The 27,958-nt window shown below is 42.1% G+C and overlaps 1 protein-coding gene across 1 annotated transcript; it reads left to right on the plus strand.

The window, feature by feature from the left end:
* On the plus strand, positions 1-27,852 carry LOC121538412 (AMP deaminase 1). The gene is made up of 16 exons (XM_041846379.2): positions 1-132; positions 2,959-2,964; positions 5,353-5,518; positions 5,639-5,804; positions 6,511-6,676; positions 6,871-7,093; positions 8,135-8,264; positions 24,020-24,214; positions 24,461-24,592; positions 24,679-24,842; positions 25,112-25,238; positions 25,839-26,002; positions 26,187-26,307; positions 26,433-26,606; positions 26,832-26,942; positions 27,240-27,852. The coding sequence occupies exons 1-16, from the start codon at positions 111-113 to the stop codon at positions 27,393-27,395; spliced, it is 2,223 nt and encodes a 740-aa protein (XP_041702313.1). The 5' UTR covers positions 1-110; the 3' UTR covers positions 27,396-27,852.
* The last annotated feature ends 106 nt before the right edge of the window (positions 27,853-27,958 follow it).

The raw sequence follows: 27,958 nt of genomic DNA on the forward strand, positions 1-27,958 counted from the left end.
TTGCACTGGAGAGGCAGATGACTCTACACTTCCCTGCTACACCAGTCCTGTAGCTGACCTGCTTTGCTAGTCCTCAGGGAGCACGTTTGTGGAAGGGAACAGCCATCACCATGCCTAAAGTCAATATGCCAGGTGAGTCGTCTGGTGGGTGCCGCTGACTTTGTATAGACAGACTGCTGCCCCACTCAAGCCATGCCCAGCCCTGAGATTGTTAGTGGTTCTGTCATGCAGAACCATAGCCAATAAACCGTTTTTCAGATTGCAGTTTTTTATATATGAAAACGTAGCTCTTTGGTAATAGTCTTCTGTACAATGATTTGTCTATCCAATCTTAATCTTTCAGGGTTTATATTTATTTCACAGCTTGTTTTGTAATGGAACACCCATATTTAATTGTGAATGTCAGACAAATTATATGTTGGTGACTTTCTCACATTTGCAAGATTCAGTCACTTACCTCTGCTGATTTATCCCCTCACGTTTTGTTTTTATTTGAGAAAATCTGTTCATAAACGTTAATTTTAAGGATTTACACAGGATAACAGTAACAGTTTCTAATCTGTTCCTAATCTCAATTTGTCTTAATATCAGAGAGTTTTGGTATTTTGATTTACCGATGCAGTCACACCAGGTCTTGTGGCATGGGCACAGACCAGACCAACTGTTCAGGTGATACATACCCATTGAGGCATACCCATTTGGTTGTCTGTCTGCCAGCCAATGTCACTGACATTATTATTGATGGGCAGAGAATTTGCTTGACGTCTTTAGTGTCTAAACACCCAGTGCAATTCTACACTTTTTGTTTTGCTGTTTTATAGCTCATCTCATGCTTTTGTTCATATTTTGCCATGAGGCTGAGAGAAAATGTTGAAGTTTTAAAGCTAATTTACTGAAATTCTACACATTTTGCTATCTGGGGGTCTCCAGAACTCCAGTGGGCCCCAACGGGGTCAGGGATCCCTGGAGGTTGGGGACCCTGGGGCCCGTGCCCATGCGAACACCTTGCTGGCAAGATGCATACAGTTCCAATACGAAGTTGTTAAGGCATAATATGAACCTCCACTTATGAGCAAGCAGTCCACATGATCACATTCTCTGGTCTTCCCAGTTCCAGTATTTCTGTCCAAGACCTGTTATGTTACCTTGAACATGTGTGTGGATGTACTATAATACATGATGTTACGTGATGTCCTGTACTGGTGTTGCCTTTTAGATTGAGAGTAGAGGAGAAATTGAATGAGGCATATGCTGAGTGGTTGCGTCAGAGCAGTGAAATTGAGAGAGTTAGAGATTGATGGCTGTAGCTTGTCAGTAAACTCTGCTGGGTCAAGTGTCATTATGGAAGAACCCAGGACATTTGTGCAGGACTTATGTTGTATTTCATCAACATTTTTAGTGTTGGTCATTTTGTAATATGCTGAATGATGTTGTGTAAATGAAACACTAGACCCGTGTCACCATTCAGAAGGTTTATTTTTGTTTTGTTATGTTTCTACTAAGGCTAATGTTAGCCAAACAGCTGGCCCATGGCTTTCTTGTAATACTGGTACTGAATAGTACTGTATCATCTCTATCAGCTCCCGTATCACTATTGTAATGAGTTCCTGAGTGTAATTCCAATCATAAGAGGGCCCTGCTGTCTGGGGGGAGGGTTATCACTAACTGATGTCAGCAATCATTTTTTGAAGGGGTAGAAAATAGTTCGTTCAGACAGCTGCTCTCTAGGAGGCATTGGCTGGCTGGCTTGATAAGGGTGACAGTGGGTGCAGCGGTTGGAGAATGCACAGGGCCTAACGTAAACACAACACAGGAACATTCCCAGACTGTCTACAACTCCTATGCGGCCGTTGTCATAGTCGGTTGTGTTTAGGTCGAGTCATAATATATACAAAGGCCCTGCATAGTCAACATGGTTACAAAATGTATATGTTGAATTGTTGTGGATTGAAAAAAGGTAATATCACATGTCTCTGTACTCTAGCTAGCTAGGTATGTTACATTTAAAGGTTTTTGTATAAAAAAAATAATAATAATAATAATTTAGCCTGCAGCCAACCTGCTATCTTTTCATTAGCTCTCCCCCTCTGAGATAACCCACACATATTTTTGTTTGTTTCCTTCTACCTGGACTGTCCCTATGTGATTGGGACATTATGATAACTCCACAGAGGGAGAGGGTAAGTATGGAGAGAGACAGGGAAGTGGTATAGGAACACAGGAGTATCTCAAATGCATGGATCGCATTGGGATAGGTTGGCATAGTCCCCTTGATCACTGTGTTCCAATGCAGTGATTTCCCTGTAGGGAACACACCACAATGTGGTGGAATACAATGGACATGCAGACAAGAGGGTGCAATCTATTTATTTGTTTAGTGTTCACTTTACAATGTAGAACAATGGTCATTTTCTGGGTCGTCTTACTTATAGTAAAAGCAACTACAGTAGAGAAACATGTTATTCTTCATCCAAGGATAAGGTGAGAGTGAACACGTAAAGGAATAAATTAATAAAAGGTAGCCTGTCTCATTGAGTCACTGTAGACCTACATGAGAGTGCATGACAGTTGAAGTGACAATTGAACGAAATTACTACAGTAAGTCATTTCATGCTTGTTTGCATTGATGAATGTTTAACCTCAATACACATCCATCGATGCTCTAGTTGATTTTATGTCTGTCAGTCATGGTGCGATTCATTGTTAGTATTTTATCAACGCATTCATGAACTAACTCAATTGACTATCATTATGTTTAAGTCATCTCTAAATGGGAAAAGGGTTTTCTATTGTTTGATCAAATCAAACAGACCAGGGAGGGGTGGCTCATTCATTTTAATGTGTAATACCTTGGTAAGATCATCTAACTCATTAATTTAATTCCTAACATGACTTGTCTTTGTTTCTTTTGTTCCATTTTGGGTAATCCTCTGCTCCTGCTGCGGAATGCACGATCAGGTCAAAGTAAGTATAAAGGGTTAGAAGAAGATACCAAACGTACAGAAATCTGACCCTGCATATCATAAGTATTTACCCCCTTGTATTTTTTCACATTCTGTTGCATTACGAAGTGGGATTGAAATGGATATAATTGTGATCTACACAAAAAACCTCAATATCAAAGTGAAAATAAAATTCTATACATTTTTACAAATTAATAATAACAATTTTTTAATGTTTTGGTTTTATAAGTATTCACCCCTTTTGTTATGGCAAGCCTAAATACGTTCAGGAGTCATAATTTGCTTAAGAAATCATGTAATAAGTTGCATGGACTCTGTATGCAATATTAGGGGTTAACATGATTTTTGAATTACCACCCAATCTCTGCACCCCACACATACAAGGTCCCTCAGTCGAGTAGTGTATTTCAAGCACAGATTCAACCACAAAGACCAGGGGGCTTTTCCAGTGCCTCGCAAAGAAAGGCGCCGATTGGTAGCTGGGTAAAAAAAAAGCAGACACTGAATATACATTTGAGCATGGTAAAGTTATTAATTAGGCTTTAGATGGTATATAAATACAACCAGTCACTATAAAGATACAGGCGTCCTTCCTAACTGAGTTGCCAGCAGAAGAAGGAAACTGCTCAAGGATTTCACCATGAGGCCAATGGTGATTTTAAAACAGTAACAGAGTTTAATGGCTGTGATGAGAGAACTGAGGATGGATCAATAACATTATAGTTACTCCACAATACTAACCTAAATGACAGAGTGAAAATAAGGAATCCTGCACAGAATAAAAAATATTCAAAAACATGCATCATGTTTGCAACAAGGCACTAAACAAGTAATACTGCAAAAAAGGTGTTATGTTTGTGGCAAATCCAATGCAACACATCACTGACTACTACTTTACATATTTTCAAGCATGGTGGTGGCTGCAACATGTTATGAGTATGCTTGTCATTGGCAAGGACTAGGGAGTTTTTCAGGATAAAAATAAACAGAATGGAGCTAACCACAGGTAAAATCCTAGAGGAAAACCTGGTTCCATCTGCTTTCCACCAGACACTGAGAGACATTAATTCACCTTTCAGCAGGACAAGAACCTAAAACGCAAGGCCAAATATACACTGGAGTTGCTTACCAAGATGACATTGAATGTTCCTAAGTGGCCTAGTAACAGTTTTGACTTAAATCTGCTTGAAAATCTATGGCAAGACTTGAAAATGACTGTCTAGCAATGATCAACAACCAACTTGACAGTGCTTGAAGAATTTTGAAAAGAATAATGGGCAAATATTGTACAATCCAGGTGTGGAAAGCTCTAAGAGACTTACCCCAAAAGACTCGCAGCTGTGATTGCTGCCAAAGGTGTTTCTAACATGTATTGACTCAGGGGGGTGAATACTTATCTAATCAAGATATTTTAGTGTTTAATTGTTCATTAATTTATTATTTTTTGTTAAATTTTTCTTCCACTGTTACATTGCAGAGTTTTGTGTAGATGATCGACAAAAAAGGACAACATTAATTTTAATACCACTTTGAAACGCAATAATATGTGAAATAAATCCAAGGCGGTGAATGATATGCACTGTATGTCCCACCGTAGAAACTTGTGACTGTCAACATTAATTCAATCACTTATTTGTAATAGAATAAAGCAGTGTATGCTAGACAAAAAACATGAATCAATGAATTGATCAGTCCGATGGCGCTTGAGGTTTCTGGGCCTTGTGTCCATTGACATTATGACTCCAGGAACAAGATAGGCCAAGAGGTGCTGCAGTTGTACACTATCACAGCCTCCTTGTCTAGTTTGGCCCGAGAAGGCTGTCATGTTTGTACTATAGATATTTGATGTAAGTGCGGAGCAAGTTGTTGAGTGTTTATCTGAGTCGTCTTGCCCTAATCTTTGTGCTGGATTACTGTAGCTCTGTGTGCATGGAACCTTGTGTTCACAGCCCAGGCTAGTGGTGAGAGCTGTGAGTTGATGTTGGACCAAGTTCTGCTTGGTCTTATACACACAAAGCATGCGCTGCTGGAGAGTCTGTTTTCAACTGTTGCAGTAAGGTATGTCTAATGTTTCCCTTTGTGATAGTACCTTGTTGTTTACAAGATAATTTCAACCAATAATTTCAATCCTGATGAATCTGACCATCCTAGCTTGCTTTATCACACCTGTTGTATCTATGCTGCTGATAGCTTGTTCCATGTTCAGTGCTTGTTCCGGGTCAACGCTCCATGATGTCCATTTCATTGCATAATTTCCTGTTTAGTGCACTTTAATAGCTTTTGGGAAACAAAATGCAATGTAGAAAATGACATAAGAAAAGTGAAAATTTTCAACTTAGTAACTACCTTTGAAAAAGCAGGGTGGGTAACACCTATGTGTTTCTGCCAGAGACCGATGAGCACATGCTTGCCTTTGCGGAGGAAGTCTTTGCATCTGAGACCAAAGGTGAGGGCGTCCGCGATGAGATCTCCATGTTTGAAGTGCAAGATGACTGTCCCATCCTTCAACAGGAAATGGCCCACCATCTGCACACCGATGAAGATACTGACAAACGGTGGGTAGTAGTTCCTAGATCTTTTTTTTCTTAATGTGAACTGTCCACCAATGGTAGCATCCTTTGCCTTACCACTAAATCCACTGTTTGTCTGTCCCTCCTCCCCCTCTCCCTCTGCAGTAAGAAGAGACAGCAGAAGTGTCGCATCATGACTTTACCTTCGTCCATGAGCAACCAGGCCAGGAAGGTGCTGGCCCCTGTGGCGGAGGTGTTGTTGGACACCCCAACCTACCTAGAAGTGCCTGACTTCCAGAGAGTGGCCATCATTGGAGACTACGCCTCTGGGGTATTATATCTTAGCTATGTAGCCTACGTTTCTCTCTTATCCAGGTTAGTCTTATGGAGATCAAATCAAGAGAGACCTGGTCCAAGAAGTCAGCGGGGTCCAACAGGATGGACCTCGCTCATAAACTCATAAATAACACATTATGTATGTCTCCACTTCCCTCTCTCCTCCTCAAATAGCAGCATAATTAATTCAAGTCTCATTGACCATGTTTACATGTTGTGGAGCAGTGTCCTTATTGACAGGGGTTAAACTAAGATGGATGTTGGAGGAGTAGCATGGCTGCCCATGCCCCTGGGTGTGAACTTGACCGTTATGGCTAGTATGTGTCTCTGGGTCTGGGCATTGACCTCCTGTAGGGAAGCCTCTTCACAGGAATAGATCCATCTAGACTGGAAACTAGGAGCCCAGCAAAGGTTGTCTGGGTTTAAGTTTCAAGAATGTGGCTCTGACATTTACAGAGAGAAATCATAAGGAGGAGGTGGAGCTTGCTTATCAAACTGCTTGTAGCTCACTTTCCCAACTTAAGCACAACTACATAACCCACTTATCAATATTACATAATAATTTGGTCCGTTGTGAACGACTGACGACTTGCTGACAATTATCAATTTGTGTTAGATCAGTGATTACTTCAAGGAATGGAGGGATGGAAGGATGCATTGGAACAGGGCCCTTATTACATAATTCCCCTCTCTACTCTTAGGTGACCATGGATGACTTTGAGCTGTCCTGTAAGGGTGTGTACCGTGCTCTGACCATCAGAGAGAAGTACATGAGGCTGGCCTACCAGCGCTTCCCCCTCACCACATCCCAGTATCTGAGGGAAATTGAGGGAGAGCCCTTTAAGCCTGAACACACAGTGCAACCAGGTATGCAGACTAGGCTGACAAGTGTGAACATAATAGAGAGGGCATGTCTGGGATATGCATGCAGTAGTTTTCGTGACAGACTATTACAACCAAGAAAGTGTCTAACAGCTTCCTGTATAGCACTTTGTGACATCTGCTGATGTAAAAAGGGCTTTATAAATACATTTGATTGATTGATTGATTTTGTTTGCCAGTCTTCACATCGCCACCCAAGAAGGGTGAGGACCCCTTCAACACAAAGTGCTTGCCTGAGAACCTGAGCTGGGTAGCCCGTATGAAGGACGGTGTCATTTATGCATACAAAGACGCGGCAGCGGCCGACCAACACAAACCCATTGAGAACATGCCTGCCCCTGACTACATCACCTTCATCGACGACATGAACTTCCTCATCGCTCTGATTGCACAGGGCCCAACGTGAGTCTTACTGCACGACTAGCTACAGAATTGTTAACGGAATATGTGATGCTCCATACCCATTACAGCTTGGCTAATGGAAAGCCTCGAAAGGAATTTTTCAACTAACCTGCTCTTGGCGATACTTTCTTCGTTCTTGATTCAGTAAAAAGTGTATGTTATAAATGTCCGTGTCCAGTTGCAGGTGGTTCTCCAAAAAACAGAGACTATTCAGAAATATATTAAATCCACGTTTTGGATCGAGTGTGAAATGCCTCTTGGATGTGTGTAGATCTTTGTTTTGGTCACACTGTTTGACGCACTCATCTACTTCTACACGTGGCTGCAGCCGCATCACATTGAAATGACTAGTTCCTGCAAAGATGTTGGGAAATGCAAGATCTCTGGCAGCTAAAATGGCGAGGGAAATCCCCGCTCGGTGGAAACCGTCGATTTAATATCTTTCTGAATATTCTCTGGTTTTAGAGAACCAATTAGACACTGACATGTATAAGATACAGTTTTTACCGAATCAAGAACAAAGAAACTATTGCCAAGAACAGGTTAGTTGAAAAATTCCTTGCAAGGCTTTCCATTAGCCAAGCTGTAATGTGTATGGAGCATCACATATCCCGTTAACAATTCTGTAGCTACTGCACGACGGGAGATCAACTCCAACACAGCAGAGTCACAGCACTATGTATTTACAGGATGTACTGGCTTTTGATCCAACCCTGCTCTAACACACCTGATTCAACTAATTCTGATCTAAATTTAACACCATGATTATTTGAATCAAGTGAGTGAGGCTGCGTTTACACAGGCAGACCAATTTTGATTTTGATTTTCCACTAATTGGTCTTTTGACTAATCAGATCAGCTCTTTTGCCAATAATTGGGCAAAAGATCAGAATTGGGCTGCCGGTGTAAACACAGCCTTAGTGCTGGTCTGGAACAAATAATCAAACATATGGACTACATATCACACCACGAAATGTCTAACAACTTTACAAGTTCCACATTACATGTTTGCTTGTCCTTTTTGTCTCTCCTGGGTGGCAGTAAGACGTACACTCACCGTCGTCTGAAGTTCCTCATGTCCAAGTTCAATGTGCATGAGATGCTGAACGAGATGGAGGAGCTGAAGGAGCTGAAGCTGAACCCCCACAGGGACTTCTACAACTGCAGGAAGGTAGATAGCTACCGCCTTACAAAACATATTAGCATTAGCCTAGCTTATTAGCCTGTTATTAGCCTCTTAAGACCTCTTAAAGTGTTGGCTTGACAGTCACTGGACCCGGGTTCGAGTCCCGGTCAGGGTTACCCAACTAATTTTCTACAGTAGACTTCCATGGTTGATTTAATTGACTCTCCCCTTTAACTGCCCCTAATTGATACAACTTCTGAATCTGTTAGATAGGATCAGCTTGAGCAAAGTGAGTTGTATAATCACTGATCTACAAATAGGATTTAAGATTCATAGAGGTTCGCCTCCCATGGCTCAGGCAATCCCCCTGCCAAACACACACGCACAACCAGACATTGATTGATTGGAGACAGCTTGTGTCAATTACAGAGTATTTCATAGGATTTTCTACCTACAGCAACTAGTGGATAATGCTGGAAATACCGGTAAAAGCACAGTGCCTCTATTTACGCACAAAAGCAGGGCCCTAGACAATCAATCACAGAGCACATTTAACATGATAGCAACACTCAAAATAACTGCCTGTAATGGGCAATCCTCACCCTGTACACTAGTTTCATTTAATTGATAAAAATTACAGCTATGACAAAATGACAAAATAAAGTCTCTCCTTTCAACAAATACCTTATATTTGTGAATACAAAAGACGTCTATGGGCTTTAGATAAAATAGTACTTTATTACTAGAATAGACTAGCTTAACTTCCTACATCCAGGGTTGGACCTCCGCTCCCCCTGTTGTTCACTTTAGGGTCTGGCTCCGGATACCTTCTCACGCCACAGATGCTGTGAGACAAATTAGATGATACAGGATGTTGAATGGTGCCAGATTGGATGGTGCATTACCGCCACCAACAGAATGGGTGCTGGAATTACATTTATAATTAGAAGCTAGGTACTAGCTAGTGTGTACTAGCTAGCTAGTGTGTACTACCTAGCTACTGAGTACTGGATAGCTAGCTTAGCTAGTGTGTACTAGCTAGCTGCACAAGCAACAGTGGTTAACATAACGCCCTGGACCAGATCTAGTGCGCCGACTTGTATGAGCATAGCACACTGACACCATGGAACAAAGATACTGACTCAGGAGATCAACAAAAGTCTACAGGTCGCGTGTGCACATATAATTTGAGACACAAACATACCATCTGAGACGCATGGGCATGCGCTTTGAGGTTCGCAGAACACACGGAGTCAGCTGCCCTTATGAAAAAAGATTGCAGTCAGAGTGCAGTATAACTGCAGGACACTGCCGTATAACTGCAGTTAGAGTGCAGTATAGCTGCAGTATACTGCAAATACTGTGTCCAAAATAACACCGTTTTTTTTACTGCAGTAATTTTGCAGTGTAACTGCAGTTAGAGTGCAGTACTACTGTTATTCTGCAATTACTGCATCCAAAATACCACAGTTGACTGCAGTTACTGCACTTTTACTGCAGTTTCAAAACTGCAATCTTTTTTTGTAAGTGTGATGCTTCTCGTTGTTCCAGCACGGTCAGTACACCACGACGAGAACTCATAATAACTGCCTAGTAAGCAAATGTACTTATTTTCCAGAAGTTGACTACAGGTGCATTCTAAGTGCTGATTGAAAGGTGAAAATAAAACATTTTCGGACGTCAAAAATACGTATTCTCCGGACGTTGAAAATACATATTTTTCGGTCATTGATTCTATAGCCGAATTTCAACTGTACATACAGACTCAATGAAGTAAGCATTATATCACAATAATACTTTTTCAAGCCTCATACTATAGTAAAGTGGAACCAACTGAAGATTGCAACTTAACATGTAGTATCGCTCCTAGCTGTCACATGAACTTATGTTATCTTTTTCAAAAGCTTTAAAACTGGCAGCGAAGATATTCAAAGTACTCCAACCGACAGAATAAACCAACAGACCACTTCAGCTACAATAACATTCTCAGTAACGGTCACAGAATGTTTTCTTTCTTGCTATGACTGTGATATGTTGGTGCTTATCGACCTTAGTTGAATGCACTGACTGTAAGAGCATCTGCTGAATGACCTAAATGTAAAAAAACACACTCTTGCAAAGCATGTTGGGTATTATTCTGACTCATCCCAAACCATCTCAATTGGGTTGAGGTTGGGGGATTGTGGAGGCCAGGTCATCTGATGCAGCACTCTATCACTCTCCTTCTTGGTAAAATAGTCCTTACACAGCCTGGAGGTGTGTTGGGTCATTGTCCTGTTGAAAAACAAATGATAGTCCCACTAAACCCAAACCAGATGGGATGGCATATCACTGCAGAATGCTGTGGTAGCCATGCTGGTTAAGTTTGCCTTGAATTCTAAATAAATCACAGACAGTGTCACCAGCAAAGCACCCCCACACCATAACACCACTTCCTCCTTGCTTTACGGTGGGAAATACACATGCAGAGATCATCCGTTCACCCACACCGCGTCTCACAAAGCCACGGCGGTTGGAACCCAAAATTTCCAATTTGGATTCCAGACCAAAGGACACATTTTCACCGGTCTAATGTCCGTTGCTCATGTTTCTTGGCCCAAGCAGGTCTCTTCTTCTTATTGGTGTCCTTTAGTAGTGGTTTCTTTGCAGCAATTCGACCATGGCCTGATTCACACAGTCCCCTCTGAACAGTTAATGTTGAGATGTGTCTGTGACTTGAACTCCGTGAAGCATTTATTTGGGATGCAATTTCTGAGGCTAACTCTAATGAACTTTATCCTCTGCTGCAGAGGTAACTCTGGGTTTTCCATTCCTGTGGCGGTCCTCATGAGAGCCAGTTTCATCATAGTGCTTGATGGTTTTTGCGACTTAACTTGAAGAAACGTTCAAAGTTCTTGAAACTTTCCATATTGACTGACCTTCATGTCTTAAAGTAATGATGGACTGTCGTTTCTCTTTGCTTATTTGAGCTGTTCTTGCCATAATATGGACTTGGTCTTTTACCAAATAGGGCTATCTTCTATCTTCACCCCCCCCACCTCGTCACAACACAACTGATTGGCTCAAACGCATTAAGAAGGAAAGAAATTCCACAAATTAAACTTATAAGAAGGCACACCTGTTAATTGAAATGCATTCCAGGTGACTACCTCATGAAGCTGGTTGAGAGAATGCCAAGAGTGTGCAAAGCTGTCATCAAGGCAAGGGGTGGCTATTTGAAGAATCTCAAATATAAAATATATTTTGATTTGTTTAACACTTTTTTTTTTGGTACTGTACTGTATTGTGCTGTATTGTCCAAACATGTGAAACATATAGATATCTATGTTTGGGCCAAATCAAGGCCGGTCCGGACCAAATCTCAACCAACTAGAAAAGTATAGTTCCTGAAGAAAATGTGCTGTGCTGTGCCTTGTTTTAAAGTATTTATGGTTGTGACTAGGTGAAAAATCTGTCGATGTGCCCTTGAGCAAGACACTTAACCCTAATTGCTTATGTAAGTCTGCTAAATGACTAAAATGTAAATGTTGTAGTGACTGGTTATAGTTGAAAAAGTAGGTAGATGGAAAGATTGTTTTATTGATTGAATTATTGATTGATTGTATAGGATAAGACGGGATAGCCTGAACGTGTGAAAGTTGGTTTGGTGTCTCTAGCTTGAATGGTTCAAGAGTTACTGTTAGTGGGTAATGTTATGCTAATTTATGCAAATGTATATAGTTATAGTTTATAAAAGTTGCAGTGGAAATTCTTACACAGGGACACTCAAAGTCAATCTTAAATGAATCAATTTTTATTGTCAGCGCGCTGTAGAGGTTCCAACAAACGTAATGCACCAGAAGCTCTGCTAGGGCAGTCCCACCAGTTGTCTTATATACGGCTATACACAGACAAGTTATATCTGCATGATTTAGCATAAATAATTAATTATTACTGTTTTGTTTCATTCATGTGACCGACCAATACTGGTTCATAACATGTGACAGACCAATACCTCACGAGGCTTCTTCTCTCTAAGCTGAGACCTTGAAACTGAGATATCTTTCGTTCTCAAAACAAGGTCTGGGCATACTGCCAAATTGCAGATACTGATAAGTGAGGATTCGTCCAATCAGTCACTTGCATGAACACAGAAATTGGTTATTAGAACAGCACATGAATAGAACATAGAAATGTATAGAATAGAAAAGCACCAACATTAACATTTCCATCACAAAGTTTTTAAGAATTTGAAGTTAGGATAGCCTGAACATGTGAAAGTTGGTTGGGTGTCTAGCTTGAACAGTTCAAGAGTTACTGTTGGTGAGTTATTTTGTGTAAATGCATTTAATTAGAGTTTATAATGGTTTAAAATAACTTGGAAATTAGGATAGCCTGAATGTTTTAAAGTTGGTCTTATAGCTTAATTGGCAAAGGAGCAGGAACATTTTGAATAGCAACGTCTGTATTCCTATGGTTCTCATTCAAACCCATGTTAATTTATACATATTTTAAATGGTTATTGTTCAAAAAGCATAAATAGAACCAAAGAGTTGTATAAAAGCAATCTAAGTAGGGTCAGCCAACGTCGGTTTGGAGTTGATATCTTAAACGGTGAAAGAGGAGTAGCACAGCCGAATGTCCCCCATCTAAGTCTATGGCCCTTTTATTGCAATTTAAATGTATTGGGAGCTCATTTAAATATTGTTGTAGTACAAAAAGTATAAATGCTATCATAAATATTTTCTCAAGCAATCTAAGTTGGGGCCGTCCGTCCGTTCTAAAGTTGGTTTTGTGTTTATAGCTTATCAGTGGTGTAAAGCAATTAAGTAAATATACTTTAAAGTACTACTGAATTCTGTTTTTGGGTATCTGTACTTTACTTTACTATTTAAATTTTTGCCAACATTTACTTCACTACATTCCTAAAGAAAATAATGTACTTTTTACTCCATCCCTGACACCCAAAAGTATTTGTTACATTTCGACAGGAAAATAGTCAAATTCACGTAACTCTTCGCCCTAGTCTAAGGTCGTTTGCACTCTGAAGCAGGTTCTCATCAAGGATTTGCCTGTATTTGGCTCCCCATAGCATGATGCTGCCACCACCATGCTTCACAGGTGTAGGTACACCTTACCGTGTAATGCTTACTTACACGCCCTTAACCAACAATGCAGTTTGAAGAACAATAAGAGTCAAGAAAACATTTACTAAATAAACTAAAGTAAAAAAACGTAACACAATAAAATAACAATAACGAGGCTATATACAGGGGGTACCGGTACTGAGTCAATGTGCGGGGGTACAGGTTAGTCAAGCGTAAAAAAAAGGGGGGGGGTAAATGCAAATAGTCGGGGTAGCCATTTGATTAGCTGTTCAGCAGTCTTATGGCTTGGGGGTAGAAGTTATTAAGGAGCCTTTTGGACCTAGACCTTATGCTCTGCTACCGCTAGCTGTGCGGTAGCAGAGAGAATAGTCTATGACTAAGATGCCTGGAGTCTTTGACAATTTGTAGGGCCTTCCTCTGACACCGCCTGGTATAGAGGTCCTGGATGGCAGGAAGCTTGGCCTCAGTGATATACTGGGCCGTACGCACTACCCTCTGTAGTGCCTTGTGGTCGGAGGCCGAGCAGTTGCCATACCAGGCAGTGATGCAACCAGTCAGGATGCTCTCGATGGTGCAGCTGTATAATCTTTTGAGGATCTGAAGACCCATGCCAAATATTTTCAGTCTCCTGAGGGGGAACAGGCGTTGTCGTGCCCTCTTCATGACTGTCCTGGTGTGTTTGGACCATGATAGTTTGTTGGTGATGTGGACACCAAGGAACTTGAAGCTCTCGACCTGCTCCACTACAGCCCCGTCGATGTGGATGGGGGTGTGTTCGGCCCTTCTTTTCCTGTAGTCCACGATCATCTCCTTTGTCTTGATCACGTTGAGGGAGAGGTTGTTGTCCTGGCACCACATTGCCAGGTCTCTGACCTCCTCCCTATAGGCTGTCTCATCGTTGTCGGTGATCAGGCCTACCACTGTTGTGTCATCGGCAAACTTAATGATGGTGTTGGAGTCACTCAATAGTGGGTGAAAAGGGAGTACAGGAGGGGATTAAGCACGAACCCCTGAGGGGCCCCCATGTTGAGGATCAGCGTGGCAGGTTTTTTTTGTTGCCTACCCTTACCACCTGTGGGTGGCCCGTCAGGAAGTCCAGGATCCAGTTGCAGAGGGAGGTGTTTAGTCCCTAGCTTAGTAATGAGCTTTGAAGGCACTATGGTGTTGAACGCTGAGCTGTAGTCAATGAACAGCATTCTCACATAGGTGTTCATTTTGTCCAGGTGGGAAAGGGCAGTGTGGAGTGCAATAGAGATTGTGTGATCTGTTGGGGTGGTATGCGAATTGGAGTGGGTCTAGGGTTTCTGGGATGATGGTGTTGATGTGAGCCATGACTAGCCTTTCATAGTACTTCATGTCTACAGACGTGAGTGCTACGGGTCGGTAGTCATTTAGGCAGGTTACCTTGGCGTTCTTGGGCACAGGGGCTATGGTGGTCTGCTTGAAACATGTAGGTATTACAGACTCAGTCAGGGACAGGTTGAAAATGTCAGTGAAGACACAAGCCAGTTGGTCAGCACATGCTCGGAGTACACGTCCTGGTAAACCGTCTGGCCCTGCGGCCTTGTGAATGTTGACCTGTTTAAAGTTCTTACTCACATCGGCTACGGAGAGTGTGATCACACAGTTGTCCGGAACAGCAGGTGCTCTCATGCATGTTTCAGTGTTGCTTGCCTAGCGTGCATAGAAGTAATTTAGCTCATCTGGTAGGCTCGGTTCACTGGGCAGCTCGCGGTTGGGCTTCCCTTTGTAGTCCTTAATAGTTTGCAAGCCTTACCACATCCGACGAGCATCAGAGCCGGTGTAGTAGGATTCAATCTCAGTCCTGTATTGACGCTTTGCCTGTTTGATGGTTCGTCAGAGGTTATAGCAGGATTTCTTATAAGCGTCCGGGTTAGAGTCCCGCTCCTTGAAAGCGGCTGCTCAACCTTTTAGCTCAGTGCGGATTTTGCCTATAATCCATGCCTTCTGGTTGGGGTATGTACTGTGGTGACGACGTCATCGATGCACTTATTGATGAAGCTGGTGACTGATGTGGTATACTCCTCAATGCTATCGGATGTATCCCAGAACATATTCTAGTCTGTGCTAGCAAAACAGTCCTGTAGCTTAACATCTGCGTCATCTGACCACTTCCGTATTGAGCGAGTCACTGGTACTTCCTGCTTTAGTTTTTGCTTGTAAGCAGGAATCAGGAGGATAGAATTATGGTCATATTTTCCAAATGGAGGGCGAGGGAGAGCTTTGTATGCGTCTCTGTGTGTGGAGTAAAGGGGCTCTAGAGTTTGTTCTCCCTCTGGTTGCACATGTTACATGCTGGTAGAAATTAGGTAAAACGGATTTAAGTTTTCCTGCATTAAAGTCCCCGGCCACTAGGAGCACCACCTCTGGATGAGCATTTTCTTGTTTGCTTATGGTTCATACAGCTTTTTGAGTGTGGTCTTAGTGCCAGCATCGATTTGTGGTAGTAAATAGACAGCTACGAAAAAAATAGAAGAAAACTCTCTTGGTAAATAGTGTGGTCTACAGCTTATCATGAGGTACTCTACCTCAGGCGAGCAAAACCTTGAGACTTCTTTAATATTAGATTTCGCGCACCAGCTGTTATTGACAAATAGACACAGACCACCACCCCTCGTCTTACCGGAGGTAGCTGTTCTGCCTTGCCGATGCACGGAAAACCCAGCCAACTGTATATTATCCATGTCGTCGTTCAGCCACAACTCGGTGAAACATAAGATATTCCAGTTTTTAATGTCCCGTTGGTAGGATAGTCTCGAACGGAGCTCATCCAGTTTATTCTCCAATGATTGCACGTTGGCCATTAGGACGGATGGTAGAGGTGGGTTACCCACTCACCGAAGAATTCTCACAAGGTACCCGGATCTGCGTCTCCTGTATCGGCGTCTCCTATTCATGCGAATGACGGGGATTTGGGCCTGGTCTGGTAGCAGCAGTAAATCTTTCGCGTCCGACTCATTAAACAAAAAATCTTCATCCAGTTCGAGGTGAGTAATCGCTGTTCTGATATCCAGAAGCTCTTTTCGGTCATAAGAGACGGTGGCAGAAACATTATGTACAAAATAAGTTACAAACGTGAAAAAAACACACAAAATAGCACAATTGGTTAGGAGCCCGTAAAACGGCAGCCATCCCCTCCGGCGCCGTTCTGTATTGATAGGATATGCCACCTTTCCGACAAGTCAGTTCATCAAATTTCTGCCCTGCTAGAGCTGCCCCGGTCAACTGTAAGTCCTATAATTGTGAAGTGAAAACATCTAGGAGCAACAACGGCTCAGCCATGAAGTGGTATGCTACACAAGCTCACAGAATGGTAACGATGAGTGTTGAAGCGCGTAGCGCGCAAAAATCGTCTGTCCTCGGTTGCAACACTCACTACCGAGTTCCAAACTGACTCTGGGAGCAATGTCAGCACAATAACTGTTTGTCGGGAGCTTCATGAAATGGGTTTCCATGGCCGAGCAGACACACACAAGCCTAAGATCCCCATGCGCAATGCCAAGCGTTGGCTGAAGTGGTGTAAAGCTCGCCGCCATTGGACTCTGGAGCAGTGGAAACGCGTTCTCGGGAGTAATGAATCACGCTACACCATCTGGCAGTCTGACGGACGAATCTGGGTTTGGCGGATGCCAGGAAAACGCTACCTGCCCCAATGCATAGTGCCAACTGTAAAGTTTGGTGGATGAGGAATAATGGTCTGGGGTTGTTTTTGTTTTTCATGTTTCACAGTATAAAAAAAAAAAATTAGACTGATGGTTTTTGAACAAATTATTTTTAACAATGTTGCAATTGCGATTTGACTTTTGATTTAGAGCAAAACACTTGGGTGAACTGTTGGAATCAAATTCTATAGCTAGAATGTAATAGTGGGCACTTTGAATACAGTTTGACATGACAACAAATAAACATTTCAGGGAGGAGTTATTGTGATGGGGTAGGAACCAAAGTGTTGACAAGTGTTTCCTAGAGGACCCTATAATCTTTGGCTATATTGAATGTTTTCTCTTAGCTACTTCATGTAGCTGACATATTCTTCCTTCATGTATTTCTCTTTGTTTTAGAAGATACTGTTCTACAAATAACATGCAGATGTAGGTCTACAACAGGGTTGACCAACCCTGTTCCTGGAGAGCTACCCTCCTGTAGGTTTTCGCTCCAACCCCAGGTATTACTAACCTGATTCATTTTATCAACCTACTAATTATTAGAATCAGGTGTGCTAGATTAGGGTTGGAGCAAAAACCTACAGGACAGTAGCTCTCCAGGAACAGGGTTGGGCAGTCCTGGTCTACACCATCACTGATATTATCAGGCTGTATAGCTAGTTACGTTTGCTTTGACTCAGTATAACAAATTCTCTCCTTGACTGACGGGCAGGGCTAGGTCTGTGTGGAAAGCGGCATGGAGAGAGAGCGCGGAGAGAGATTACTCAAATAGCAAAGTAAACTATAAAAATTGATGTTACACACGGCGTATTGCACTATAGCCTATTTATTGCCTTACCTCCATAACTTGCTACATTTGCACACACTGTATATATATTTTCTGTTGTATTTTTTGACTTTATGTTTTGTTTTACCCCATATGTAACTCTGTGTTGTTGTTTTTATCGCACTGCTTTATTTTATCTTGGCCAGGTCGCAGCTGTAAATGAGAACTTGCTCTCAACTGGCTTACCTGGTTAAATAAAGGTGAAATAAAAAAATGTAAAAAAGTATCACATTTAACAAACCAAACATTCAAATAGTTTTATAGAAGGTAAAGTAAAAACCCAAACCGGTCCGTGCATCAATACCGGTATATCATAAAATATGGTATACCGCCCAGCCCTACGCTACAGCATACAATGACATTCTAGACGATTCTGTGCTTCCAACTTTGTGGCAACAGTTTGGGGAAGGCCCTTTCCTGTTTCAGCATGACAATACCCCCGTGCACAAAGCGAGGTCCATACAGAAATGGTTTGTCGAGATCAGTGTGGAAGAACTTGACTGGCCTGCAGAGAGCCCAGACCTCAACTCCATCGAACACCTTTGGGATGAATTGGAACGCCGACTGTGAGCCAGGCCTAATCACCCAACAGTGCCCGACCTCACTAATGCTCTTGTGGTTGAATGGAAGCAAGTACCCACAGCAATGTTCCAACATCTAGTAGAAAGCCTTCCCAGAAGAGTGGAGGCTGTTGTAGCAGCAAAGGGGGGACCAACTTCATATTAATGCCCATGATTTTGGAATGAGATGTTCGATGAGCAGGTGTCCACATACTTTTGGTCATGCAGCATAACTCTAAATTAACCATATAGGAGGACCTGTTTCTTTAACTTCTCAACGTACAAAATCAGCAGGAGATCAAATACTTTTTTCCCTCACTGTATGTATGTATGTATGTATGTATGTATGTATGTATGTATGTATGTGTGTATATATATATATATATATACAGTGAGGGAAAAAAGTATTTGATCCCCTGCTGATTTTGAACGTTTGCACACTGACAAAGATATGATCAGTCTATAATTTTAATGGTAGGTTTATTTGAACAGTGAGAGACAGAATAACAACAACAAAATCCAGAAAAAATGTCAAAAATGTTATAAATTGATTTGCATTTTAATGAGGGAAATAAGTATTTGACCCCTCTGCAAAACATGACTTAGTACTTGGTGGCAAAACCCTTGTTGGCAATCACAGAGGTCAGATGTTTCTTGTAGTTGGCCACCAGGTTTGCACACATCTCAGGAGGGATATTGTTCCACTCCTCTTTGCAGATCTTCTCCAAGTCATTAAGGTTACGAGGCTGACGTTTGGCAACTCAAACCTTCAGCTCCCTCCACAGATCTTCTATGGGATTAAGGCCTGGAGACTGGCTAGGCCACTCCAGGACCTTAATGTGCTACTTCTTGAGCCACTCCTTTGTTGCCTTGGCCATGTGTTTTGGGTCATTGTCATGCTGTTCTCACCCAAGATTTGACGGTACATGGCCCCGTCCATCGTCCCTTTGATGCGGTGAAGTTGTCCTGTCCCCTTAGCAGAAAAACACCCCCAAAGCATAATGTTTCCACCTCCATGTTTGACGGTGGGGATGGTGTTCTTGGGGTCATAGGCAGCATTACTCCTCCTCCAAACACGGCGAGTTGAGTTGATGCCAAAGAGCTCAATTTTGGTCTCATCTGACCACAACACTTTCACCCAGTTCTCCTCTGAATCATTCAGATGTTCATTGGCAAACTTCAGACGGCCCTGTATATGAGCAGGGGGACCTTGCGGGCGCTGCAGGATTTCAGTCCTTCACGGCGTAGTGTGTTATCAATTGTTTTCTTGGTGACTATGGTCCCAGCTGCCTTGAGATCATTGAGAAGATCCTCCCGTGTAGTTCTGGGCTGATTCCTCACCGTTCTCATGTTCATTGCAACTCCACGAGGTGAGATCTTGCATGGAATACTCAAATACTTATTTCCCTCATTAAAATGCAAATCAATTTATAACATTTTTGACATGCGTTTTTCTGGATTTTTTTGTTGTTATTCTGTCTCTCACTGTTCAAATAAACCTACCATTAAGATTATAGACTGATCATTTCTTTGTCAGTGGGCAAACGTACAAAATCAGCAGGGGATCAAATACTTTTTTCCCTCCCTGTGTGTGTGTGTGTGTATATATATATACACTGTAAGAATAACTTTTGTATGACTGAAGCTTTTAGTTATAGGTCTAATGCTTCAATATTTAATCATTTCTGTCCTCCGAATTCATGTTCATTATATAAATAGGCCCGTATAATTTTGTCTGGCTTGCCGTTCCAAATAAAATGGAATATTTTTTTCTCATATAATTTAAGAAACTGTTCGCTTGGCGTATGCAAGACCATAGGCAAATAGGTAAACTGGGATAATACTAAAGAGTTAATCAGGGTGATTTAACCACAAATAGACAGGTATTTACCGTTCCATGGTAGCAAGATCTTATCTATTTTTGCTAACTTTCTATTAGAATTTATTGGAGTGAGATCATTTATTTCATTTGGGATATGTATTCCGAGCATATCCACATCACCATCAGACCATTTTATTGGTAAACTACATGGTAATGTAAAAACTGTATTTTTTTGTTATCCAATACTAATATAGTCCATTTATCATAATTTGGTTGTAATCCAGAGAGGTTAGAAAATGTGTATATATATCCTCTGAGGCTGTGGAGGGATTAAAGTTGTGGATTTAAAATAAAACATCAGCGTACAATTACACCTTTGTTTTTAAGCCCTGGATTTCTAATCCCTTGATTTTATTGCTGGATCTGATTTTAATATCTAACATTTCGATGGCCATAATAAATAGATATGCCAATACTGCCCGCTCCGTTGTGTCCTCCTCCCAGAGTGCAAAGAACCTTGGCGTGACCCTGGACAACACCCTGTTGTTCTCCGCTAACATCAAAGCGGTGACCCGATCCTGTAGGTTCATGCTCTACAACATTCGCAGAGTACGACCCTACCTTACACAGGAAGCGGCACAGGTCCTAATCCAGGCACTTGTCATCTCCCGTCTGGATTACTGCAACTCGCTGTTGGCTGGGCTCCCTGCCTGTGCCATTAAACCCCTACAACTCATCCAGAACGCTGCAGCCCGTCTGGTGTTCAACCTTCCCAAGTTCTCTCACGTCACCCCGCTGCTCCGCACGCTCCACTGGCTTCCAGTTGAAGCCCGCATCTGCTACAAGACCATGGTGCTTGCCTACGGAGCTGTGAGGGGAACGGCACCTCCGTACCTTCAGGCTCTGATCAGTCTCTACACCCAAACGAGGGCAATGCGTTCATCCACCTCTGGCCTGCTGGCCCCCCTACCTCTGCGGAAGCACAGTTCTCGCTCAGCCCAGTCAAAACTGTTCGCTGCTCTGGCACCCCAATGGTGTTTTATTATTACAATCCCTACCATGGCTAGTATTGGGTGTTCCATTATTCGACTCCTCTATTAGAACTTTCAGAATAGCCATGGAGTATTATTTGTGTCGCGGAACATTTGGTTGTCAATATACAGTTTATCAACTACGAGAGCAACACGCTTCCCTTTTAATTTATATTCCTTGAAGATTGGGTACAGAACTTTGTGCCGTTCTGCAATCTCCCTCGGGAACTGATCATTCATGCCTATTTTCGTGCCAGCAAGTATTTTAGCTAGGCTTTTAACCATTACTTTATCCTTAAAGAAAGCAAATTTGGCAATGATTGGACGCTCATATCTCTGTCCTCTTTGTCTGAAACGGTGTACATGTTGGAGTTGGATTTTATCGACAGCATCGAGTGGGATTTGAAGCGCTGTAAGACAAAAGTCCTTCACAATTTTTTCGGTAACCTCTCCTTCTTTTTCTTGGATACCGTAGGTACTAGATTTCCTCTCATATATCTAGTCTGTATGTCTAGTAAGGCTTCTCTCAGAAAGTTGTTCTCCCTTTTAAGTTCCTTAACATCCGTTTCTATCTTAGTGACTGTCCCTTTTAGCGTTTTTGTATCTTTCTCCATTATCGCAGCTTTTTCGTCACTCATTTCAAGACTCGCCTTCAACTCTTTTAAATCCTTACTGACCAACTCTAGTATGCCATTTATCGACTTCAACAGATCACTTTCCACACTTACCAGTCCCAGTGGTGAAAAGCATAAATCATTTGTATCCGTCGAGGAGTTGCGTTTTCTCTTGTTTCTTTGGACCTGTCTAAAATTCACATTTACATTTACGTCATTTAGCTGACGCTCTTATCCAGAGCGACTTGCAGTTAGTGCATACATTATTATTTTCATACTGGCCCCCCGTGGGAAACGAACCCACAACCCTGGCATTGCAAACGCCATGCTCTATCAACTGAGCTACCTCCCTGCCTGCCATTCCCTCCCCTACCCTGGACAACGCTGGGCCAATTGTGCGCCGCCCCATTGGTCTCCCGGTTGCAGCCGGCTACAGCAGAGCCTGGATTTATTTAATGGATTTATTGTGAAGGTGTAGGCTATATTACATGGATTTATTAGACTTGTAGATGTTCCAAAGGTCTGCATTAGTGGCTTGTAGGCTATGCATGGAAGCCAGGAGATGCAACATTTAATGACCGCCACAGCCCTACTCCCTGACCAAGGTCGTTCTTGCCCAGTTGCTCAGTTTGGTCGGACGGCCAGCTCTAGGCCGAGTCTAGGTAGTTCCATATTTTTTCAATTTCCCAATTATGAAGACCACTGTGTTCTTGGAAACTTTCAACACTCTAGAAATTGTTTTATACCCTTCCCCAGATATATGCCTCATTACAATTATATCTTGGAGATCTACGGACAGTTCCGTGGACTTCATGGTATAGTTTCTGCTCTAACATGTACTGTCAACTGTGGGGCCTTATATAGACAGGTGTGTTTCTTTCTAAATCATATCCAAACAATTGAATTGGCCACAGGTGGACTCCAATCAAGTTGTAGTGGCATCTTAAGGATGACCAACGAAAATTGGAGTGTCATATACAAAGGGGTGTGAATACTTACGTAAATGTGATTTCAATTCCAAAAAATTTGCAAAAATGTGGGGTATTGTGTGTAGCTGGGTCAGAAAAAAAATCTGTTTAATCAATTTTGAATTCAGGCTGTAACACAAAATGTTGAATAAGTCAAGGAGTATGAATACTTTCTGAAGGCACTGTATTTATCTCTCATGGTCGCCATTGACTAATGTAAATATTGCACATTTTAAATCGTTATAATTCAAAAAGTATAAATAGTATCAAAAATCTGTATATAAGCAATCTAAGTAGGGTCAGTCTGAACATCTCAACGTTGGTTTGGTGTTGATAACTTAAATGGTGAAAGAGGAGATAGGTGTAGAATGTTAGATTATTTTACCATTGAAGTTTATGGCCCTTTTCTGCCATTGAATTGCATTGGGAGCTCATTTAAATATTATTGTAGTAAAAAAAGTATAAATGCTCTCAAAAATATTTTCTCAAGCAATCTAAATTGGGACAGTCTGCACATTTGGAAGTTGGTTTTGTGTTAATAGTGTACAACGTTTAAGCGCTAGGGTGACCCAAAGAAATCAAATAATAATAATAAGACTATGTAAGAAATCTAGAGTTGTGCTTGGCTTCAGCAAGCACACCTAATTATATATATTTTTGGGACAAATATAGGCCGGTCAGGACCGGACGCGTGTGGACGTTGAAATCGGGGTCGGTCCAGACCAGACAAAATCTGAACCAAACATAGATGTCTATGTTTGGGCCAAGTATTGCCGGGGCGGCAGGTAGCTTAGTGGTTAAGAGCGTTTTGCCAGTAACCGAAAGGTCGCTGGTTCTAATCCCCAAGCCAACTAGGTGAAAAATCTGTCGATGTGCCCTTGAGCAAGGCACTTAACCCTAATTGCTCCTGTAAGTCGCTCTGGATAAGAGCGTCTGCTAAATGACAAAACAAAAAAAAAATATATATTACGTCCGGTCCGGACCAAAACTGAACCAAATATAGATGTCTATGATTGGTTCAGATTTTGTCCGTTCTGGACCAAAAATAACTGTCCTAGGATGTTGAAATCAAGGCCGGTCCGGACTGCACCAAAAAAAGACAGCGGGTCCAGACAGGACCAAAAAAAGACGTCGCTGACGGTAAATGCTTAGTGGGTAGTAACTCATAACAATTTTTTCTCTCAACTCCTGTGTGTGCTGTTGTAGGTAGACACCCACATCCATGCAGCTGCCTGCATGAACCAGAAGCACCTCCTGCGTTTCATCAAGAAGTCTTACCAGGTGGACGCTGACCGTGTAGTGCAAAACGTCAAGGGCAAAGATGTGACCATGAAGGAGCTGTTCGCCAACCTCAACCTGCACCCCTATGACCTCACTGTCGATTCCCTGGATGTGCATGCTGTGAGTCACACCGCTAGCTAGTTTAGCAATCAAAGGGGGGAAAGCAGTCCTGTGGCCACAGGGCAAGTGCGCTACTATTTCCTGTGTCATAAAGGTCCAGACCTCTTGGCAGAAGCCGTAGAATGCTTACATAGTAAACTGCATATGGTGAAACTATATGCAGCTTTGTTATTTTGTTACTTTTTCCATTGCCAAAGTGTACATTCCTTGGTCTTACATGCTTCTCTCTCTTTCTTTTCTCTTAAGGGCAGACAAACCTTTCAGCGTTTTGACAAGTTCAATGCCAAGTACAACCCTGTGGGAGCCAGCGAGCTGCGTGACCTCTACATGAAGACAGAGAACCACATCGATGGAGAGTACTTCGCCAGGATCATTAAGGTTAGACTCAGCGATTGCTTAGCTAGTGTCACTTTTGTAAATACCGCTTGATTACAACCAGCTAATTCTATATTTTTCGCACCCAGGAAGTGGCCTCTGATCTGGAGGATGCCAGGTACCAATATGCAGAGCCCCGTCTGTCCATCTATGGCTGCAACCCTAACGAGTGGACCAAGCTCTCCGGCTGGTTCAACAAGCACAGAGTCTTCTCCCCTCAACTCAAGTGGATGATTCAAGTGCCCAGGATCTAGTAAGTTCTATCTCTCTGTTCTTCAGTGAATGTGCCCTACCCTTTTTGCACCCTTTGGCAAGTTTGGCAAACTCAGTATAAAATTATACTATTTTATGGGCGTCATGTTGGCCCTCCAAGTAAAAACAAACAAACAGAATCTCTTTTTAAATGGCTCTCTAAATAATGATATTCGTACATTTAGAATAATGTCTGAAGAACACATTTATTACAATGGCATGTCATGTTTGTAAACTACTAACCGCTCATTCTCTGTACTGCCACCTCAGTGACGTCTTCAGAGGCAGGAACTTTGTGCCCCACTTTGGAAAGATGCTGGAGAACATATTCCTGCCTGTTTTCCAGGCCACCATCGAACCCCACGCTAACCCTGAGCTCAGCATCTTCCTCAAGCATGTGAGTGAGACTGGAATGAGGGACCATGGATGAAGGAGGTTTACTTTTTAAAGTTGCAATATGCAACCTTTTGTGCGACCCGACCAAATTCACATAGAAATGTGTGTTATAGATCTGTCATTCTCATTTAAAGCAAGTCTAAGAAGTAGTAGATCTGTTCTATGTGAGCTATTTCTGTGCTTCCTGTTCTCAAGTTTTGTTTTTGCGTCTTTTACTTTCGGTTTTGTACATCAGCTTCAAACAGCTGAAAGTACAATATTTCTGGTTATGGAAAATATATTTCACAGCGTTTTAGATGTTACAATGATTTTCTACACTGTACTTGCTTGTTTTGTCACATCAACTGAAATTAGGCGAACTAGCAACCAGGAAAGGCAGAGTGATTTCTGCATAGTGCATCTTTAAATTGATACTTTCAAGGGGTAGTTCACTCAAATGTCATAATTCATGATTGTTCTCCAGCCTTGATGGAAATGTTATCAGAATGTTTTTTACATTTTCAATCACTTTTAAAAAAAGAATAGTTTGGTATGATATATGAAGAAAATGCATTGAATATCAAGGCAATCTCTTCGTTCTCCATCTTCCTCCGCTCTGTAGGTGACAGGTTTCGACAGTGTGGATGACGAGTCCAAGCACAGTGGTCACATGTTCTGCACCAAGAGCCCCAAACCAGAGGAGTGGGACATTGTCAAGAACCCCTCCTACACTTACTACATCTACTACATGTATGCCAACATCACTATGATCAACCATCTCCGCAAGTGAGTATCGCATGTCAAATCACAACCCACTGGGCACACACTGGTTGAACCAACGTGGAATAGACGTTGAATTGATGTCTGTGCCCAGTGGGAATCCACATGTCCTTCAAGAAATTGTTGCATGAAAAGTAAAATTCAAACATGATACACTCCTAAAATTGTTTGTTTTGTGTTTGCTTTCTAGGGCTAGGGGAATGAACACCTTCCAGTTCAGGCCCCACTGTGGAGAGGCTGGAGCCGTCACCCATCTGCTGGCCTCCTTCATGACCGCTGACAACATCTCTCACGGCCTCAATCTCAAGAAGGTCCGTAGCCTCTCCAAACAATGGCATCCTCTGTTTCTTTGGCACTATCAAAACCTAAACACATTACACAACTAACTCCTGTGGTCCTAATGTTGACGTTTGTATCTAACCCTCCCACTCAACAGAGCCCTGTGCTGCAGTACCTTTACTTCCTGGCCCAGATTCCCATTGCCATGTCTCCACTCAGCAACAACAGTCTCTTCCTGGAGTATGCCAAGAATCCTCTTCTGGAGTTCCTCAAGAAGGGCCTGATCGTCTCCCTGTCCACTGATGACCCCATGCAGTTCCACTACACCAGGGTGAGGCCAGACTGGGAGCCCGTCTGGTAGTGTGTGTGTTGTCTAGAAAGATATTTACCTGTTTTGGTGCTCTCTTGGTTAATGTTGGTGCATTATGCGGCAATCAACTGGCCCAAGGTTCCATTCAGTTCAAAATGGTAACGGCTAATGTTAAGCTGATCCTAAATCAGTTATAGAGAGTAAGCAAGACGCCAAGCTTACTCTGCTCTGGCTGTGTGTCCTCAGGAGCCCCTGATGGAGGAGTACGCCATTGCAGCCCAGGTGTTCAAGCTCAGCACCTGTGACATGTGTGAGATCTCCAGGAACAGTGTGCTGCAGAGCAGCCTGTCTGCTGAGGTAACAAACCCAACAGACGACAAACAGGATAGACAATATACTACCTCATAGACCCACAATTTAGCCACACTGTGTAAGGCCTGAAGCATTAATATTTTACACAAAGACAGGACAGATTATGATTCATGGCTAAACTCTTGCTTTTCTAACATTTTGATACATTACAATCTACATGAAAGTATGAGTTCAATCATAGTATAGACTAGTTGGATGACAGCACTGTAATAGACTTCCATGGCTAATTGCCATCATAATATCATCAGCACCAAAACGTGTTGCCTTGGTTTCTTTCTACAGGAGAAGACTCACTTCCTGGGTCCCGACTATCTGAAGGAGGGCCCTGAGGGCAATGACATACGCAAGACCAATGTCGCCCAGATCCGTATGGCTTATCGCTACGAGACACTGTGCTATGAGCTCAACCTTATCAAGGAGGGTCTGAAGACTGACTGAACAATCTGAGATGTTATGTTTTATGGTGATGGCCCCTGCTAAATGTAACGATTATTTAAGACAACCTTCTTGTGTACTGGTGTTCCCTCCATGGCAAACCACATGGTCTATTTATTTGAATGGGTGTTGCTAGTGTCATCTGGTGGTTGTGTGCAACTAATTTGAATTTAACACAGTTTGCATATTGTGATGGGGTCAGTGCTATCCGGAATCCTTGGGACGTCCATACCCTTAACAATTTCAACTTCAATGTGGTAGGGACATCACAAAGATACCGGATAGCACTGACCTATAGTGATCATCCTGTTTGTGTCTGTTGTATTCCATATTTTCATTTGATTGGTTTCACTGTCCTTGTACTTGTTTATGAATGTGTGAAAACAATTCATCTTTCTAGATGTGCCATAATATTACAAGAATGATTTGAAACAAATAAATGAAATGTTAAAATAAATATAATTTGATTTCTGTATTCATATTTTTGTCTAACCAAACCACGACAGAATTGATTTGCTGAAATGTATGCCCTTTCCCTGTCAGTTACTGATTTCTGAGTGGATAGA

The sequence above is a fragment of the Coregonus clupeaformis genome, chromosome 24 (assembly GCF_020615455.1).
Source record: "Coregonus clupeaformis isolate EN_2021a chromosome 24, ASM2061545v1, whole genome shotgun sequence".
NCBI lineage: Eukaryota > Metazoa > Chordata > Actinopteri > Salmoniformes > Salmonidae > Coregonus > Coregonus clupeaformis.